General features: G+C 38.1%; 3 protein-coding genes across 4 annotated transcripts in view; 1 reads left to right on the forward strand and 2 right to left on the reverse strand.

Annotated features, from left to right (window-relative positions):
- The window catches only part of LOC136849446 (uncharacterized), a 56,858-nt gene extending 52,110 nt beyond the window's left edge, over window positions 1-4,748 (reverse strand). Inside the window, exon 1 of the mRNA XM_067122797.1 lies at window positions 4,622-4,748. The gene's annotated coding sequence lies outside the window, so the exon portion shown is untranslated. The remainder of the gene's footprint in view (window positions 1-4,621) is intronic.
- Window positions 1-21,494, forward strand: part of LOC136849927 (ketohexokinase-like) — a 324,411-nt gene that overhangs the window by 238,769 nt on the left and 64,148 nt on the right. The window lies entirely within an intron of this gene.
- On the reverse strand, window positions 7,747-20,348 carry LOC136849925 (methyl farnesoate epoxidase-like). The gene is made up of 11 exons (XM_067123442.1): window positions 20,209-20,348; window positions 16,447-16,563; window positions 14,397-14,630; window positions 13,892-14,058; window positions 13,177-13,302; window positions 12,853-12,963; window positions 11,965-12,079; window positions 11,676-11,856; window positions 10,102-10,201; window positions 9,423-9,582; window positions 7,747-8,391 (listed from the first exon to the last, which is right to left on the reverse strand). Exons 2-11 carry the CDS (start codon window positions 16,523-16,525, stop codon window positions 8,210-8,212), a joined length of 1,455 nt encoding a protein of 484 aa, XP_066979543.1. The 5' UTR covers window positions 16,526-16,563; window positions 20,209-20,348; the 3' UTR covers window positions 7,747-8,209.

Here is a 21,494-nt window from a genome sequence, read left to right on the forward strand (position 1 = left end):
AGAGTTTTCTATACAGGCGTGTTGCTGGCAGAATGCAGTAACCTAGAAAAATCAATTCTTAGAAAAATAGAGAAAACTCAATACTAACTGAATGCCGCTGATGCAGCTATCACCTGCAACACCACCAATAATAATAATAATAATAATAATAATAATAATAATAATAATAATAATAATCAGTTAGACATTCAAGCATCCCCGAAATGCAGGCACTCGGTCAGCATGACGATGATAAACCAGTATCATAATTGTTATCAGTTCAAGGTTGGCTGCTTATCATGAAATACCTAGACTTAGACCTCTGCTTGCAATTGCTTTCTGGTTAATTTGTCCCAAGTTAAACCCTTAGATACAGATTTAGTTTTGTGATATGATCTTTCGGTGGATTAATGCACAGGTTTCAACGAGAGTTGATATGAACTTTTCTTTGACGGAAGGAATAGATTATAATTAAAAATTCTATGTGGCAATTTGTGTTGGTACAAAAATACAGGTAGAAGTTTATATGGAATTTGCCTAATTAGTGATCAGAATTAATACAGATAAAATATCAAACAAGTAAAAAAGTACGCCGATGTTTCTTCGGAGCAACCGAGTTTTCTGCACAGCGTATAATCAAGGCCACCTAAAATAGATCTATCTTTGGGTGGTCTCGGTATAATGCCGTATGAGCCGCGGACCATGAAACTTTAACTATGGCCCGGTGGTGGCCTGCCCTATATCTTTACCAGAAGCACGATTATGGCTAATTTCATCCTTAAATAAAATAAAAACTGCTGAGGCTAGAGGGCTGCAATTTGGTATCTCTGATAATTGGAGGGTAGATGATCAACATACCAATTTGCAGCCCTCTAGCCTCCTCAGTAGATTTTAAGAGCTGAGGGCGGACAGAAAAAGTGGACAGAATAAAGTGCGGACGGACAGACAAAGCCGGAACAATATTTTTTTTTGCAAAACACTAAAACCAAGGTTGACCTGAATAGCGAGTATTTAATGCAATGGTTCTTCCGGAAATTAACAGTACTGTGTTTCAACTTATATATATATATATATATATATATATATATATATATATATATATATATATATATATATATATATATATATATATATACAAAGATATCACAAAAGTATGTACGTGACTTTTATTGCAGATAGTGTGTTGCTTTGTAGTGTCAGATTTGATGCTTCTCAATTTCCTAGGGGTTTTGTTTTGGATGCACCTGAACTGTGGAAGAGTTTACCTGGTGCTGTTGTGAAGTCTGCTATTCTCTAAATGCTTCAGTGAGGGGCTAATTCGTTCCTGCTCTCTGCTGACGTTTCCTGAATTCAGGTCATATGTTTTATTTCCAATTCCCTCATATTTATTGATTTATCACCTTCCTTCTCTCTCTCTCTCTCTCTCTCTCTCTCTCTCTCTCTCTCTCTCTCTCTCTCTCTCTCTCTCTCTCTCTCTCTCTCTCGGTAGAATTTGAATCTGAAAAATTAGTGAACATTGTAATATATAGACCCCCTAATACTAAAGAGTTTGACATAATAATTGAAAAATTGGATGAAATATGTAGAAATCACAAGGACTGGACTATACTCCTAACTGGAGACTTTAACTTTCCTTTTGTAGAATGGAAAGAACGAATAGAGACTGTGGTTGTATTTATACATATAAAAAGAGAGCAATAGTAGTGCAGAAGATAAGAGGCAATTTGAAAAGCTATTAGATATGCTACTAGAACATAACATTCAGCAAATAAATCACCTACCAACAAGAAAGGATAATATTTTAGACCTAGTATTTGTGAATGAGGTGAACTATGTTAAAGAAATAATAGTATATAACACGAGTATTTCGGACCATAATGTCATAGAACTAACAGTCCGTTCCAGAACATACGAAAACAAAGAAAAGCAAGAGACGAAAAAATGGGAAGGATATGGAAAATACAATTTCTATAGTAAGAATATAAATTGGTCAAAAATAAATGAAGAATTAAACAAAGAATGGGAAAACATATTTGTAAGTGATGATATACAGGTAAATACCGATATATTATATAAAATATTAGAGGAAATAGTGGAAAAATATATACCGAAGAAAAAAAGTAAGCATCAGTCACGAATTCCAAGAGACAGAAGGATCTTGTTTCAGAAAATTAGAAAGTGGAAAAAGCTCTTGCAAAAGAAAAGAATGCATGGAAAGTGATGGAACTAAAAAGTAAGATAGAAAATGCAGAACAAAAGATTATACAATCAAAAGAAAATGAAAAATGGAACCTAGAAGAAATGACACTACAAAATATCAAGCAAAACCCTAAAATTTTTTATTCATATGCAAAAAGATGAATAAAATAAGAGTAGAAATAGGCCCTCTAAGAATTGAAGGGCGATTAACGAATGAAAAAGGAAATATGTAACATATTAGCAGAAAGATATAAGAGTGAATTTACACCTAGAATTGACAATGAAGATAATGATACAGAAATAAGAGATGAAAATACTGAATACTTATCAGATATAGATATTACAGAAGCCGATATTGTGCAGGCTATTAATGAAATTAAAAATGGATCAGCAGCAGGACCAGATGGAGTACCTGCCATATTGTTAAAGAAAGTGGTTCATTCAATCGCAAAGCCGCTAGCAATACTATTAAGACAAAGTATAGATACAGGCAAGATTTATGATGAGCATAAATTAGCATATATTACTCCTACTTTCAAAAGTGGTTCAAGACTAGAGGCAAGTAATTATAGGCCTGTGAGTCTGACATCTCATATTATGAAAGTATATGAAAGGGTAATGAAAAAAATATAATGAAACATTTAATGAAAAATAGATTGTTCAATATAGGACAACATGGTTTTGTACCCGGAAAAAGTACACAAACCCAACTGTTAGTCCACCATGAAAGCATATATAAAAATATGATAAATGAAAAGATACAGATGTGGTTTACCTAGACTTTGCAAAAGCTTTTGACAAGGTAGATCATAATATATTAGCAAAAAAAATTAGAAAACATAACATTGTTGACAAAGTAGGAAGATGGATAAAAGAATTTTTGCAAAATAGAAAACAGATAGTGATTGCAAACGATGAGAAATCGGATGAAGCTACGGTAATATCCGGTGTACCACAGGGTACGGTGTTAGCTGCATTGCTGTTTGTGATTATAATTGCAGACATAGACAGTAATGCTAAGGACTCAGTAGTAAGAAGTTTCGCAGATGACACAAGAATAAGTAGAGAAATTGCTTGTGATGAAGATAGGAACTCGCTACAAAGAGACCTAAACAAAATATTTAAATGGGCAGAGATAAAGAGGATGGTATTTAACTCTGATAAATTTGAATCAATGAACTATGGTGATAAAGTAGGAATGCTATATGCATATAAAGGACCTAATAATGAGACAATCACAAACAAGGAAGCAGTTAAAGACCTTGGTGTGATGTTGAATAGGAATATGTTATGCAATGATCAAATAGCAATTCTATTGGCAAAATGCAAAGCAAAAATGGGAATGTTGTTCCGGCACTTCAAAACAAGAAAAGCTGAACACATGATTATGCTTTATAAAACGTACGTACGTAGTCCACTTGAATATTGCAATATAATATGGTACCCACACTACCAAAAGGATATTGCACAAATAGAGTGTACAAAGGTCATTTACAGCTAGAATAGAAGAAGTTAAGGACCTTGACTACTGGGAAAGACTACAGTTCTTAAATTTATATAGTCTTGAAAGGAGAAGAGAACGCTACATGGTAATTCAAGCATGGAAACAGATAGAAGGAATTACCGAAAACATCATGGAACTAAAATTATCAAAAGAGCAAGCAGAGGTAGATTAATAGTGCCAAAATCTATACTAGGAAAATTAAGGAAAGCACACAGGACATTAATCCACCACGCACCAGCATCGATAATGCAGCGTCTATTCAATGCGCTACCAGCTCATCTGAGGAACATAACAGGAGTGAGCGTAGATGTGTTTAAGAATAAGCTCGACAGATATCTAAGATGCATCCCAGACCATCCAAGACTGGAAGATGCAAAATATACCGGAAGATGCGTTAGCAACTCTCTGGTAGACATCAAAGGTGCCTCACACTGAGGGACCTGGGGCAACCCGAACGAATTGTAAGGTCTGTAAGGTAAGGTAAGGTCTCTCTCTCTCTCATGAATTCAGGTTGTCGGGTTCATTTCCTATTCCCTCATATTTATTTATATTTATCACCTTTTCTTACAACTTTCTCTCTCTCTCTCTCTCTCTCTCTCTCTCTCTCATTCAGGTTATTGGGTTTATTTTCTTTTCCCTGATATTTATTTGTACATCACCTTTTCTTATAACTCTCTCTCTCTCTCTCTCTCTCTCTCTCTCTCTCTCTCTCTCTCTCTCTCTCTCATGGGGCTTATAGTCCGTTAACTCTCTCCATAATAAATATTTCCAGCTGTAGATTTTATGAGATAAAAAGAAAATAAAGAATAATATACATCTTTCAACTTCGTTACTGAATTCACTGATTTCGAAAGGTAATGACGCTATTGGCTTCCCTGAAATGAAAAACATATATGAAAATATCGAGCGCATAAATAATGATAATAATAAAATTATTACCTTATTGTGATGGCGGTGTGATACCTGTCCCCAGCTGAATGGAGGCGCCGCTAAGCTGTTCGCTCCTTAAAAGCTGAACAGATTGTGATGGACTCGGCCAGAGGTCGGGGGAGAGACTGCTGTACGCAACAGTACCCCGGACACGAAGGAATGGGGTGAGGGTGGGTGAAGTCATTGGTTATCGCGTCTTTAGAAGTGACTTGCGCCTGAGAATGAGTTGCATATATATATATATATATATATATATATATATATATATATATATATATATATATATATATATATATATATATATATATATATATATATATATATATATATATATATATATATATATATATATATATATATATATATATATATATATATTGTACATTTGTATATATGAAAAGAATATTTATTTATGTGTGTATATTATAATGTATATATTATAATATACACACATGTATATGTCATAACGAAGATTTGTTGACTGGTTTAGATTAAGACGGCTTTACGTCACTACGGGCATGAAAAGCCTGATGAGGACACTTGGACTCGGTTCTACCAACCGAGGAGATACCTTACAACAAATCCCATAGTGCATTTAATGGAGGTAAAACCTTTGCTCTCGTCATTCCAGACGAATTACATTCTTCAAATACAGACTTATTCTTCATTCCATTCTTAGTCTTGCTGACTAATTACATCAAGAGTGATTAGGGATTGCAATGGTTTCATTGTTTTCGAATTCCAATATAAGAGAAGGAATTTCCCCTTGTCTTGCAACAATAGAAAGAGACAGTTCTAATGAATATTTTTGTGGCGTTTTACTTTTGTTTCCATTCTTATTATTATGTGAATTTCATCTGCTTTATTTTGGCAGGAAAGAAAACATTGCAAGCATAACAGTATAACAGAACGATAGCTCTAGTAGGCAATAAAATGACTTGAAAATCATGTGAGAATTTGCTTTGTATGGCAATAAGAGTTGAAGGATTCATCGCTACCGCTTCACTGGTACAAAAATAGATTCCTTTCAGTTAGTATGATATACAAACTGAGACGAAACTTAATGATCAAACAAGTAAAAAAATGCGCCGAAGTTTCTTCGGCCCAGTCGAGTTTTCTGTACAGCGTATAATGTTGTGTGAAACTCTCAGCCACGGCCCATAAAACTCTCAGCCGCGGCCCAGGAAACTTTCAGCCACGGTCCGATGGTGGCATGTGTTGTTGGCACCTATAGCGGTGCCAGACGCACGATCATGGCTAAATTTAACCTTAAATAAAATCAAAGCTACTGAGGCTAGAGGGCTGCAATTTGGTATGTTTGAGGATTGGAGGGTAGACTGTCAACATACCAATTTGCAGCCCTCTAGCCTCAGTAGTCTTCAAGATCTGAGGGCGGACAGAAAAAGTGCGGACGGACAGACAAAGCCATCTCCATAATAGTTCTTTTTTACAGAAAACTAAAAACACCCAAAATAAAGTCCCAATACAGCGAAAGAAAGGGAAGATCTTATTCATCACTGTAAGACAACTCAGGAAGACAACACTTTTGTAGTTGTCTTACAGCAAAAGAAAACGATAAAGCATTATGACGGAAAGAACAGCAGACGAGAATTTTGTCCTCTCTCTCTCTCTCTCTCTCTCTCTCTCTCTCTCTCTCTCTCTCTCTCTCCTCCCCGGAACCAGGGAAATGGAAGGTTTTCCGTGATGGAAAAATGTGAAAGATAGAAAAATTGAACTGCCAGTGCTTCAGTAATATTTCAGCTCTGTTATATTTTCCGAATCGGTTTTGAGCGAGATAAGAATGTTTTTGGAGGTAGAACACTATATTGATTTTGACTGAGGCTGTTAAATCAGAAATCATATTTTTCATTCAGTTGTTACTGTTATTAACGCTTCTTGCATAACTGGAATATGTAGAAAAGAAAACTACAGATCGATTTAACAGTGATATTTTGATACTTAATCGATATGTGCATGAATTGTTTGAACGAAGTTCTGCATCTATAAAACAACAGCTATGTACACCTTCAACTATAAACGTTATTTTTTTTAAAGAGAGAAATCCCACTTTGTGTCAGTCCCTCGTCAGTGGCTTAGAAATAAAGTCGAAACCGGTCAGGAACTACATCCAGTCTCTTACTTTTTCACCTTTGGTGAAAAATATATCACACCCACTGACAGACAGCGTTTTGTGTCCGTTGAAATTCTAGTTGTATAATGCAGAGTCAAATTTAGCTAGCCTTAGCCTACTTTAGCAAGACTCTAGAACTGTGAAAGTATACACTACAGCGGAATCTACTCTCTCTACAGTAGAGCTTCCTTAGAGTGATGATCGATTAACTCTTAAGAGATTGCTCTACCGTTCGTATAAATAGTAGTCGATGATGAAAACTCAATTAGGGTATAGATATTTGTGGTTTAGTCTTTGTTTCTTGACATGAAAGGATGAGGTTCCATGCCAGTGTGACCATATTGGAACAAATTATACCTGTACATGTGTCATCTGGGACAGGTCTTTATACATATGAATGGTACCTCGTTCTGATTAGGGGACCCGGGTTCGTTTCCCGCTACCGTACATCAGAATTTCATCATATTTCTCGCAGTTGGATCTTAAGGCTTTGTAGTGACAAGCGTATCCAAAAAAGCGCGAAGAATTCGAGAAAGTTAAGAGGGCATTGTGGCATTGTGTATATTATAATATATATATATATATATATATATATATATATATATATATATATATATATATATATATATATATATATATATATGCGTGTGTTTGTCTGTTTTTATTTTTACGAAACTTTTTATCACTATATTCTATCGATAAAAGTAATATGATTCCATATAAATGTACACACACACTAACACGCACACACACATATATTTATATATATATATATATATATATATATATATATATATATATATATATATAACCCTCAGAGACACTGACTGTAAAAGAAACCTTCAACGATTTTTAATTTTATTTACAAAAGATGTGAGGTAAGCATCCCACCTCAATATTCTTCCTGTATCAACAAGGAAACTCAAAGTTTTTTATTATATTTACACCGGGTGTAATGCTGCGAGCCTTACATCTACATTCCTAGGCTATACCAAAATGGGAATTACAGATTCTCAGTTTATTAACAAGCTTGGAAGGTTACAAGTGTCAGGTGCTTAAATATTACAATTTATCATACATTGTTCATAAACAAATAATTCATCATACAACAGGAATTTGTCTCATGGGTTCAACGAGTATAAAAACCTTAATGAACACATAGATATAACGAAAACAATTAATTCTGTGTAGGCAACAAAAATACTACAAGGTAATACCATCATGCGTCTCATGGTTCCACTAGAGGCCGTCTGAAGGGGAAAACCTAACGTCACTATGGCGCCATGTCATAAATTTTTAACCAACAAAAAAGGAGAAATGATTCCTACGAAGGATTTGATACATGCTTCTCGGAAGACACAGAGCTATAGGGGCAGGAATCCTGGAAAAGACTCTGGAAGAGAATCCTGGAAAAGAATCTTGGAAGAGGGGAAGTATTGAAGGAGGAAATCCCAGCGTCTTCATCTTCAGAATCTGCTCTTGGCAAAAACCTTGAACCTTGGAGGACCCAGAGTGACTCCTCCTCTGCCCTCGGTGTCTGGGAAGTGGACAGAAGGGTCGATTGTGAAGAAAAACTTCTGCATTAAGCCCGTGAAGAGGAGGAACAGCGACATCCGGGCCAAGGACTCTCCCAAACACACCCGACGCCCTGCAGGAATTAAGTACGAGGATATATGGCGGAATAATCTCCTCCTCACTCTCTCACTCTCTGTCTCTCTCTTCATCCTGCAGACACCTGTCTCAGACGAGCAGAATAACGTGGGCAGAAGGCTCTCTCTCTCTCTCTCTCTCTCTCTCTCTCTCTCTCTCTCTCTCTCTCTCTCTCTCTCTCTCTCTCTCTCTCTACTTAGGTCCCTCATCTCTCATATTCCATTCAGTTAATACCACAATTGTCCCCTCTAAAAAAGTTCCCTTAACTCACACATCCACTAGTGTCCCATGCCCATATTTTCTAGTATTATTACCTCCCTGTCTTCTAGTGTCATGGAAACACATTAACCTTCCAGCACAGTAATCCCACAATTATCTGGATTGTCTCTATCCAACACTCGACATTATCCGACACACCTAGACAAAGTCCCCAAAAGATATGTGATATGTATAAATTTTATAAAACTTAAAAAAACCGACCTCAGTGATGCGTGGCCTCCCGAAAATGTTGGTAACACTGCCATTATCCGGATCTCACCATTATCCGATGGGTCCTTGGCTCTATCAATATGGATAATTGAAGGATTTCTATATATCCCAGTATGCTTATTTTTTTTTACCCCTTCCAGTAACCTTCCCTTTCAAGAGCCTATCTTCAACTTTCCATTCCAGAATGTTCCAGAACTAACTATTCCCAGTGCTTCCAGCCACCTCCCTTTCCAGAACCGATCTACACCATTTCCCTCCAGAATATTCCCGAACACTTATTTCACCTCTCCTTTTCAGTAACCTTCCATTCCAGAACCCATCCTCAGTTTTCAGTTCCAGTGTATTCCCGTACTCTTACCTACCATTTCTTTCCAGTAGTGTACCTTTCCAGAACCCATCTTCACCACTCCCTTCTAGCATATCCCAGCAATCGTATTACCTCTTCCAGCAACCTCCCTTTCCAGATCCCATCCCTAGCTTTCCCTCCCAGAGTGTCCAGGTACCTGACCTCACCTTTGTCTTCCAGAACACTTTCCTCACCTTTTCCGAAAGGAATCATGCGCTCGTCCTTCCTCAGGGACCCGTCCGGATTCAGGAACCGTTCAGGCCTGAAGTTCTCTGGGTCACCCCAGTATTTCTTGTCCATCTGGATGCTGTACAGATTCACTATCACCATTGTCCGTGCAGGAATGTTGTAACCCTTCAAAGTATGAAAGTCAATCAATGGAAAAAAAATTTGAACTGCTGCTAACAAATAAACAAATCTGGTGAACCAAAAGAACATCGGCAGTAGGACCTCCAAAATTAACCCTGAGATGAGGAGACAGAGATGATATTGAGCAAAATGAAAACATTGACAGATGAGCAACAAAACAGAGGCTAATAAATGACCTTCAAAAACATAGCTGGATAGATGGATTGAATTAGGCTTGCTTCATTTGCATTCTTCATTAGCATAAAGCTTGTATTTTGGTTCGTTTATTCAAGTATTTTATTAATGTGTGCCAAGCATTAGACCGAATTATATTACCTCTTCCAAACCTGTTACAAAAAATAGAAATTAGATTGCCAAAAATCACAAAATCCAGCGCATGTCACCATCAACCAGATTGATATGGGATTTTCCAAATATATTAAAATAGCGAAACCGAATTCAATTCAGTCTAAATTTCAGGGCACTGCCGCTGTAACCAAAACTGTATTCGATATCCTGAATTACCTGAAGCTTGGTGTCTCTTACTGCGCAGTGGGGAACTGTAAGTGGTGCAGCGCCACGTAACCTAAACATTTCAGTTAACACAGCTTCGGTATATACTAACCTGAAATGGAAAGGATATTACGGACATGAGAAAAGTTTAGATAGCTTTTATTGGCGCCATAATAATCTCGAGAGCTCAATAACCTGACGTAGCCTAACCTAACCTAGGGAAGGTGGGTGAAATGATTGCTAAGAATATTAGTTATTATTATTATTATTATTATTAAGGATTCTACAGGCCCAAAAAATGATTCAGTACAGAAAAGAAATGGAGAAGCACAGAATAAACTATATAAGAAGAGTAACAAAGAGAAACATATGTGACAAAACAGTGAAACAAGACTCGCGCAAACCTCCTCAATAAAAATACATTTACACCTACATTGATCTTCTTAAATTCAAACTAGGTACAAACGGTACTTATCCAGGTAATATGACACATCATTAATCCAGCCTACAGTGGCTGTAACAAACCTAGTAGTGGCAGTTAGCATATACATCTTATATATCTTAGCTGTAGAGCTAGGCTAAGCTAATTCAGCTCAGCCAGGAGAGTTTAAGGTATATCGAAAAAGGGTCATCTGTAGTTGGTCATAAAGTTAATGATCAAGTTCTGATCTCGTGGAAGATTTCGTACACTTATCCCCTAGACAAAACGTTATATTAAACATGCTGACCAACCCGGCGCTGCCCAGGATAACTCCGAATGACAAGCGATAAACTCTCTCTCTCTCTCTCTCTCTCTCTCTCTCTCTCTCTCTCTCTCTCTCTCTCTCGCTGTCACTCTCTTCCCAAACCCCACCCGCTTTGGGGCCATTGATGTCTTACCCCCCCCAGTATTCTTTTCCAGATAGTAAGTCGTATATATACCAAAATTAGGTATAAATTCGTAAAGTTAGTAAGTCTACGAGTACACCCAGCCCCGTTTCACGGGCAGAACCAGCCCCGTTTCAAGGAAGCCCTATCCACCCCACCCCCTTTGGTGCTAGTGACGTCTTACCCCCACAGTGCTGATTTCTAGATAGTAAGTCATATGTATACCAAGTTTGGTTGCAACTGCTCGATGCGTTTCAGAGTTATGCTGGCACATACACACACATACATACATACAGTATATACATACGTCCATTTATATATATATATATATATATATATATATATATATATATATATATATATATATATAGATTAAAATAGCTGTATTGTGGTATTAGTGGAGACCTTTCAAAGTATTAGACATGACCAGAAAATATTCAAAACAAATGATTATCTCTCTGAAGTGAAATATCTATTGAAAATTATAGAGTATTTGTTTGCCGGAAACAGCTAGAATTATATTTAATGCTTTATAATGCATCATTTTTCACGTGCTGCTTTCCAACCTGAGCCGAAAGGAATAAGGAAGCAACAGAAAAAAAAGTACCTGTCACGCAAGATAACTTAAACAATCGATCAGTCAACATTTATAAAGAATCACGAAATGCAGAGACAGTAGGAAAACTCCGAAGCTTTGAATTAGAAGGAAAGAAACGCACTTCGGACGATCATCCAGCGAAGGAAGGCGGTCTCGACCCACGACTGAGTCCAGTTCTTCGTGGATCTTGTTCATGACTTCTGGATAGAGAGCGCAAAACAGTATCGCGAAGGACACTGAAGATGAACCGGTCTCTGATCCCGCCGAGAAGATGTCGGAACACAGCGCCACAAGTTGTTGCTCTGTTGGGCCGTGAGCATTATTGATGTGGTTTAGAGGTGGAGTAGAAACATGGGGTCAGTTTTGTTTCAGAAAGTCATTTTCGAGTCAAAACTCGGGGACTGACTCACCATTGAATGTCGTTTCATTGTTGCTCTTTTGTTTCTGCATCTCAGTCAAGAAGATGTCGATGAAATCTCTCGGGCTGCTTGTGTCCAGCGTTGCTTTGTGCTCTAGCACTGCTTCCTGCGAGGAAGATACGTTATTATTATTATTATTATTATTATTATTATTATTATTATTATTATTATTATTATTATTATTATTTACAAAAGTAGGGGAACGATTCTTGATTGGCCGGTCATATTCCGGGACCTCTCCTATTGGCCGTGAGTCTGGCTAACCGACGCAGGTGCTGATTGATTGGGGTCTCTGCTCGTGCCTCGAAGAGAGGGGTGACCATACCGTTGGCTCAGGGGCTCACCTCGTTGTTCTCCTGATGGCGATCGGCAGGAGCAGGATTTCCAGAATAATATTTAGTGTAGGTTTCCACCGCAGAATGGCGAGAGGATCTCCTTATTGCAGCGGTGGTCCGTGTTGCAGTCAAGAGTTCTAGTATTCCTTACGATCTGCTGGCGTTGGGGTGGAAACCTACGTGTGTTTTTTCAATACCTGCGAGCCGGAACCCAAGTATCCCTCCAGATTCTCTTTGGGTTGTCCAACTCCTTCAACACTGCCTTGCTGCAGTCTTCCTTCGTTCATTTAAAAACCTTTCAGGCCACACGCAGAAGTCTTTAGAGGCGTGACTGACTCGTCTGGTTAATTAAATAATTAATAATAATAATAATAATAATAATAATAATAATAATAATAATAATAATAATAATAAAAACTTCCTTTCAGCAGGTAAATTATAAAGCAGCTGTCCGAAGTTCATTTATCATTCCGGCGCAACTCTCATAAAAATATCCGAAGATATAGAAATGATCCCTTAACTATGGACTCTGATTCTGACTCACCTGAATGAAAGCTGTCACCTTGTACATGCCATCCATGACAATGCTAAAGTTGGAGTCCTTTGGCAAGAAGTGACGTATTGGAGGGATTATGTCCACGATGGACCCAGACACCTGTTGGCAGAACAGGCAGACTAATAAGATGTATTTATCCACGTTTTTCTTCTCATTCCTGTCCTTATGTTGACGTGATTTAATTGTGAGCCATTTCCATCTCGTCATTTTGATTCTTGATGCTTCACAGAAGAGGAAATAACAGAAGCATTTATAGCAGAACCAGTATTAATAGTAGCAGCAGTATTAGTAAGTGATATTAGCACCACTTACCTCTCCTGCCCTGACACTCTTGTTCAGGCTCTCGACCAAATCGATCAGCTTCTGATCACTCCTGTGGAACCTGGTTCCTCCCATGAGTGCCCAAAGGATGTTGGTCGCAGACACCCCCAGCTTCACCTGAGATAAAAAAAAAAAAGGCTCGTCAGAAATGCTTTCCTCATTCTTCCTCATTCCAAGAGGCTCTTGGACCCCTTGTGACTAACTGCTCTTTGCGACAGATCCCTACCAGTCCGCTGCAAATTTTGTAATAAACTTGGAAAGGTGACTGACACTAACAACAAATTTTGGGTGTCAGGTGGGAGCGGCAACAGGTCACAACGAGGCTAGCTCGATCAGCCAACTGACTGAGTGCTTGAAAACTAATCTATAGCTGTACAAATTGATTATGTCAAACTTTGACAGATATCTTCAATGACATCTAACCATTTTGAAGTCCTTTGGTTTTGCTGCTTGCAACAAACCCCTGTCTTTCGCTGCCAGTTTCCGCCAGGCTCGGTCTTTGTACAAGCAAACCTTCCCTTCTCATTCAGTCTTTGAGTCTGCATGAGGAAACATTCCCCTTTCTCAAAGTTCCCGGAAGGAGAATCTCCCGAACCTTAGAAGCACCAAGTCCCTCTCGGAAAAGAGCAATCGGTCCGGAGCGAATTTCTGTAATGAAACCCCAGAGGATCTGGCAGAGAATCACCCGAAGGATCTTAAAACTCACCTGTAATTCGACTCCTTCGTCCGTTCCTTCGATTTCTTTGATGAGCTCCTGCACTTCGTCGTGCATGACGGCCTCGTGGGAGCGCTTCCCGAATCCCAAATTGCGGAAGTTATGGAGGGAGAACCTGCGCTGTTCCTTCCAAAGTTCTCCCTCGGTGAACACGACGCCTGGAATTTGTTTGGGAATTTAGAATTTGCAAGGGAGGTAATCATTCTCTTCCCCGCGGAGCTGACGGATGAATTCTTAAATGGGAGTATTGATTTTATTTCAGTCTTCTAAAATCCCTTCGGGTGCTCTTCCACAAAAATGTTAAAGTTGTGGAATGCTGTTAGATACTGTTAAGCTGCGTTATTAATAAGGATCATGGAGCCAGTATACAACAAACATTGGTTGAAGAACTCCTGGGTTAATTACAAGAAAACTCCTCTGCATTTGCACGGGAGTAATTCCTCCTCGTCTGAGGTACTCGGGACCCGCCTAGAGGTACTCCTCAAACTAAACATACCTTTGATCAGCCCGCCGTCTCGATATCTGATGAAGGGATTGTCCGGACGTCCGTTGAGGTCGTTGTTGGCCAGGGCCTCTTTAGCGGCCTCCCATCCGTTGACGATAACGTTCGGTTGCGGACCGAAGTAGATGCCGACGACCGGTCCGTAGGTATCAGAGAGGCGCTGCATGTGCTTGTGGACCAGATGCTTTTCGAGGAACGGGTAGCCGATGAACGGGTACCGAGGCGGTCCTGAATTCAAGGTGAGATTTAGGAGAAATTCAGGGGAGACTTAGAGAGGCTAAGGTGGGATTTAGGGGGAAATCAAAGGGGATATGGAGAGGCTAAGGTGGGATTTAATTGAAATCAGTGAGATTCAGAGAGGCTAAGGTGGATTTTAATGGAAGTCGAGGGGAGAATTAGAGAAGCTAAGGTGGGATTTAGGGGAAATCAAGGGGAGATTTAGAGAGACTAAGGTTTGATTTAATGGAAATCAAGGGGAGATTTAGAGAAGCTAAGGTGGGATTTAGTGGAAATCAAGGAGAGATTTAGAGAAGCTAAGGTGGGGTTCAGGGGAAATCAAGGAGAGATTTAGAGAGGCTAAGGTGGGATTTAGGAGAAGTCAAGGGAAGATTTAGAGAGGCTAAGGTGGGTTTTAAGGGAAATCAAAGTGAGATTTAGAGAGGTTAAGGTGTGATTTAGAGGAAATCAAGGGGAGATTTAGAGAGGCTAAGGTGGGATTTAAGGGAAATCAAAGAGATTTAGAGAGCCTAAGGTGGGATTTAGGGGAAGTCAAGGGGAGATTTAGAGAGGCTAAGGTGGGATTTAGGGGAAATCAAGGCGAGATTTAGAGAGCCTAAGGTGGGATTTAGGGGAAATCAAGGGGAGATTTAGAGAGGCTAAGGTGGGATTTAGGGGAAATTAAGGGGAGATTTCGAGAAGCCAAGGTGGGATTTAGGAGAAATCTAGGGGAGGTTTAAAAAGGCTAAGGTTGGATTTAAGGGAAATCAAAGTGAGATTTAGAGAGGCTAAGGTGGTATTTAATGGAAATCAAGGGGTGATTTATAGAAGCTAAGTTAGGATTTAGGGGAAATCAAGGGGAGATTTAGAGAGGCTAAGGTGGGATTTAGGGGAAATCAGAGTGAGATTTAGAGAGGCTAAGTTGGGATTTAGCGGAAATCAAAGTGAGATTTAGAGAGGCTAAGGTGGGATTTAATGGAAATCAAGGGGAGATTTAGAGAAGCTAAGGTGGGATTTAATGGAAATCAAGGGGAGATTTAGAGAAGCTAAGTTGGGATTTAGAGGAAATCAAGGGGAGACTTAGAGAGGCTAAGGTGGGATTTTAAGGAAATGAAAGTGAGATTTAGAGAGGCTAAGGTGGGATTTAGGGGAAATCAAAGGGAGATTTCGAGATGCTAAGGTGGGATTTAGGGGAAATCAAGGGGAGATTTAGAGAGGCTAAGGTGGGATTTAGCGGAAATCAAAGTGATATTTAGAGAGGCAAAGGAGGATTTAGAGGAAATCAAAGGGAGATTTATGTGAAGCCAGCTAATTTTCACAATTTTTCTTTTTCTATTATACGGATATCAAAGTGCACATCGTGCGGTGCACCGTAGGCATTACCTAAGGTTCTTTGCAGCTTCCCTTCGGGCCCTAGCTGTAACCCCTTTCATTCCTTTTTACTGTACCCTCGCTTATATTCTCCCTCTCCCATCTTACTTTCCTTCCTCTCCTAACAACTGATTCTAGTACAACTGCGAGGTTTTCCTCCTGTTACACCTTTCAAACCACTTTGCTGTCAGTTTCCGTTCCAGCGCTGAATGACCTCTGGCCAAATCCTATATTCCATTCTGTTCTATTCTGCTTAGCATTCTGTTGCAACTAAACTATCTATATTATAGCTTAAATGAAATGTAATGAATAAAATTAATAACACCAATAAAGAGAGGAGAAAAAGAAAACCCGAGATAATAATTCTAGAGAGAAATCTCAAAACGAAGTCACGAAATCCTTAAGATTTTCGAGAATTCTTGAAGGCAACTAAACCCCTTTAATAAAATCGACTCACCTGGTGGAAATCCCGCTGGCTTCCTGACATTGTAGTAGAGTATCGTGGCCAAAAGCACCAAGGCAACAACGAGCAACATAGTGCCTCAACTCTCGTGGGTGGCCTCGGGTACAAGATCTGTCAAGAAATGAGATGTAGTAAGTGTGGAAATACAGAGCACTGTAGGACAGCAGCGTAGATGAGGTTGGTAAGGCAACAACGAGCAACATAATGCAGCAAACTCTCTCTCTCTCTCTCTCTCTCTCTCTCTCTCTCTCTCTCTCTCTCTCTCTCTCTCTCTCTCTCTCTCTCTCAGGACCAGGGAAATGGAGGCTCTCCCGCGAAAGAAAAATGTGAAAGTTAGAAAAATTGAACTGCCAATGCTTGGTCAGTGTTCCAGCTCTCTTATATTTTCCGAATCGGTTTTGAGCAAGATAAGAATCTGTTTTGGAAATAGAGCAGTATATTAACTATGACTATGACGTTAAAAAATTTTTTTTTATTTTACTGTTCATCGTTACTGAAGTGGAGAAGTCTTTTATATAAGGAAAATATATAAGAAATATTCATAGATTGTGAATATTTTACACTGTAATAAATGCAATGGTTTCTTTTCACGTCGTGAAATGATAACCTTACATTATTCCAGTGGCAATAAATGAGATGAAATTTGTCATAACAATGATAAGTAGGAGAAACAAATCCATAGTTATGTGTGGGTACAAATATATCTAAAATGAATCTCTGCAGAGAGCTTTCGGGAATCTGCTCGATTACCCTTTTCAAGGAATGGGAATCAAACAGATTCCCGAAAGCTCTGTAAATAGATTTATTTTCAGAAGAGAATGAAACGAGGAATCTATCAGATTCCCGAGAGCTCTCTGAATAGACTTATATTCAAAAGAGATTAAAACGGGGAATCTATCAGATTTCCGAAAGCTCTCTAAATAGATCTATTTTCAAAAGAGATTAAAACGAGGAATCTGTCAGATTCCCGAAAGCTCTCTGTAGAGATCTATTTTCAAAAGAGAATGAAACGGGGAATCTACCAGATTCCCGAAAGCTCTCTGAATGGATTTATTTTCAAAAGAGATTGAAACGCGAAATCTACCAGATTCCTGAAAGCTCTCTGATTGGATTTATTTTCAAAAGAGATTGAAAAGGGGAGTCTATCAGACTCCCCAAAGCACTCTGTAGAGATTTATCATCAAATATATTCGTACCCATGCATAACTGTGGATTTGTTTCTCCATTTCAAGACTCGTGCTACTGAGAGTATTTTTTAATTAATGACGAGGCTGGAAACAAAAGCAATCGCCACAAAAATATTCATTAGAATGTCCTTCTTTTGTTGCGAGACAAGGGGCGAAATTCCTTCTCTTTTGTTGGAATTGGAGAACAATGAAACCACTCCACTTCCTTCTCCCTCTCGATGTAATTAGTGAGCGAGACTGAGAATGGAATGAAGAATAAGTCTGTATTCGAAGAAACTAATTTATTCGCAAAGACGAAAGCAAAGGCAAAGAACTAAATATATTATAAATCTTTTTATGTGTTTTAAGTGCACTTTTGGGGACTGTTGTAATGCATCTTCTCTGTTGGTAGAACTGAGTTCATTGGGCCAAATAAAGCCTCTCATTCCCGTGTTGACATAAGGCCGACTTAATCTTAACCAGCCACCAAATACTTTTTATGATATATATATATATATATATATATATATATATATATATATATATATATATATATATATATATATATATACACACACACTTATAATCATAATAATAGTATAAGTAGGTAATAAGCCCTCTTTTATACAAGTGGTGTTAAAAGTGACAGTTTGCATGGAGTTTTCTATACAGGCGTGTTGCTGGCAGAATGCAGTAACCTAGAAAAATCAATTCTTAGAAAAATAGAGAAAACTCAATACTAACTGAATGCCGCTGATGCAGCTATCACCTGCAACACCACCAATAATAATAATAATAATAATAATAATAATAATAATAATAATAATAATAATAATAATAATAATCAGTTAGACATTCAAGCATCCCCGAAATGCAGGCACTCGGTCAGCATGACGATGATAAACCATTATCATAATTGTTATCAGTTCAAGGTTGGCTGCTTATCATGAAATACCTAGACTTAGACCTCTGCTTGCAATTGCTTTCTGGTTAATTTTTCCCAAGTTAAACCCTTAGATACAGATTTAGTTTTGTGATATGATCTTTCGGTGGATTAATGCACAGGTTTCAACGAGAGTTGATATGAACTTTTCTTTGACGGAAGGAATAGATTATAATTAAAAATTCTATGTGGCAATTTGTGTTGGTACAAAAATACAGGTAGAAGTTTATATGGAATTTGCCTAATTAGTGATCAGAATTAATACAGATAAAATATCAAACAAGTAAAAAGTACGCCGATGTTTCTTCGGAGCAACCGAGTTTTCTGCACAGCGAATAATCAAGGCCACCTAAAATAGATCTATCTTTGGGTGGTCTCGGTATAATGCCGTATGAGCCGCGGACCATGAAACTTTAACTATGGCCCGGTGGTGGCCTGCCCTATATCTTTACCAGAAGCACGATTATGGCTAATTTCATCCTTAAATAAAATAAAAACTGCTGAGGCTAGAGGGCTGCAATTTGGTATCTCTGATAATTGGAGGGTAGATGATCAACATACCAATTTGCAGCCCTCTAGCCTCCTCAGTAGTTTTTAAGAGCTGAGGGCGGACAGAAAAAGTGCGGACAGAATAAAGTGCGGACGGACAGACAAAGCCGGAACAATATTTTTTTTTTGCAAAACACTAAAACCAAGGTTGACCTGAATAGCGAGTATTTAATGCAATGGTTCTTCCGGAAATTAACAGTACTGTGTTTCAACTTATATATATATATATATATATATATATATATATATATATATATATATATATATATATATATATATATATATATATATATATAAAGATATCACAAAAGTATGTACGTGACTTTTATTGCATATAGTGTGTTGCTTTGTAGTGTCAGATTTGATGCTTCTCAATTTCCTAGGGGTTTTGTTTTGGATGCACCTGAACTGTGGAAGAGTTTACCTGGTGCTGTTGTGAAGTCTGCTATTCTCTAAATGCTTCAGTGAGGGGCTAATATGTTCCTGCTCTCTGCTGACGTTTCCTGAATTCAGGTCATATGTTTTATTTCCAATTCCCTCATATTTATTGATTTATCACCTTCTCTCTCTCTCTCTCTCTCTCTCTCTCTCTCTCTCTCTCTCTCTCTCTCTCTCTCTCTCTCTCTCTCATGAATTCAGGTTATCGGGTTCATTTCCTATTCCCTCATAATATTTTATCACCGTTTCTTACAACTTCTCTCTCTCTCTCTCTCTCTCTCTCTCTCTCTCTCTCTCTCTCTCTCTCTCTCTCTCTCTCTCTCTCTCTCTCATTCAGTTTATTGGGTTTATTTCCTATTCCCTGATATTTATTTATACATCACCTTTTCTCTCTCTCTCTCTCTCTCTCTCTCTCTCTCTCTCTCTCTCTCTCTCTCTCTCTCTCTCATGGGGCTTATAGTCCGTTAACTCTCTCCATAGTAAATATTTCCAGCTGAAGATTTTAAGAGATAAAAAGAAAATAAAGAATAATATATATCTTTCAACCTCGTTACTGAATTCGCTGATTTCGAAAGGTAATGACGCTATTGGCTTCCCTGAAATGAAAAACGTATATAAAAAGATCGAGCGCATAAATAATGATAATAATAAAATTATTACCTTATTGTGATGGCGGTGTGATACCTGTCCCCAGCTGAATGGAGGCGCCGCTAAGCTGTTCGCTCCTTAAAAGCTGAACAGATTGTGATGGACTCGGCCAGAGGTCGGGGGAGAGACTGTTGTACGCAACAGTACCCCGGGCACGAAGGAATGGGGTGACGGTGGGTGAAGTCATTGGTTATCGCGTCTTTAGACGTGACTTGCGCCTGAGAATGAGTTGCATATATACATATATATATATATATATATATATATATATATATATATATATATATATATATATATATATATATATATATATATATATATATATATATATATATATATATATATATATATATATATATATGTATATATATATGAAAAGAATATTTATTTATGTGTGTATATTATAATGTATATATTATAATATACACACATGTATATATCATAACGAAGATTTGTTGACTGGTTTAGATTAAGACGGCTTTACGTCACTACGGGCATGAAAAGCCTGATGAGGACACTTGGACTCGGTTCTACCAACCGAGGAGATACATTACAACAAATCCCATAGTGCATTTAATGGAGGTAAAACCTTTGCTCTCGTCATTCCAGACGAATTACATTCTTCAAATACAGACTTATTCTTCATTCCATTCTTAGTCTTGCTGACTAATTACATCAAGAGTGATTAGGGATTGCAATGGTTTCATTTTTTCGAATTCCAGTATAAGAGATGGAATTTCCCCTTGTCTTTCAACAATAGAAAGAGACAGTTCTAATGAATATTTTTGTGGCGTTTTACTTTTGTTTCCATTCTTATTATTATGTGAATTTCATCTACTTTATTTTGGCAGGAAAGAAAACATTGCAAGCATAACAGTATAACAGAACGATAGCTCTAGTAGGCAATAAAATGACTTGAAAATCATGTGAGAATTTGCTTTGTATTGCAATAAAAGTTGAAGGATTCATCGCTACCGCTTCACTGGTACAGAAATAGATTCCTTTCAGTTAGTATGATATGCAAACTGAGACGAAACTTAATGATCAAACAAGTAAAAAATTGCGCCGATGTTTCTTCGGCCCAGTCGAGTTTTCTGTACAGCGTATAATGTTGTGTGAAACTCTCAGCCACGGCCCATAAAACTCTCAGCCGCGGCCTAGGAAACTTTCAGCCACGGTCCCATGGTGGCATGTGTTGTTGGCACCAATAGCGGTGCCAGACGCACGATCATGGCTAAATTTAACCTTAAATAAAATCAAAGCTACTGAGGCTAGAGGGCTGCAATTTGGTATGTTTG

Source organism: Macrobrachium rosenbergii, chromosome 21, assembly GCF_040412425.1.
Source record: "Macrobrachium rosenbergii isolate ZJJX-2024 chromosome 21, ASM4041242v1, whole genome shotgun sequence".
Lineage (NCBI taxonomy): Eukaryota > Metazoa > Arthropoda > Malacostraca > Decapoda > Palaemonidae > Macrobrachium > Macrobrachium rosenbergii.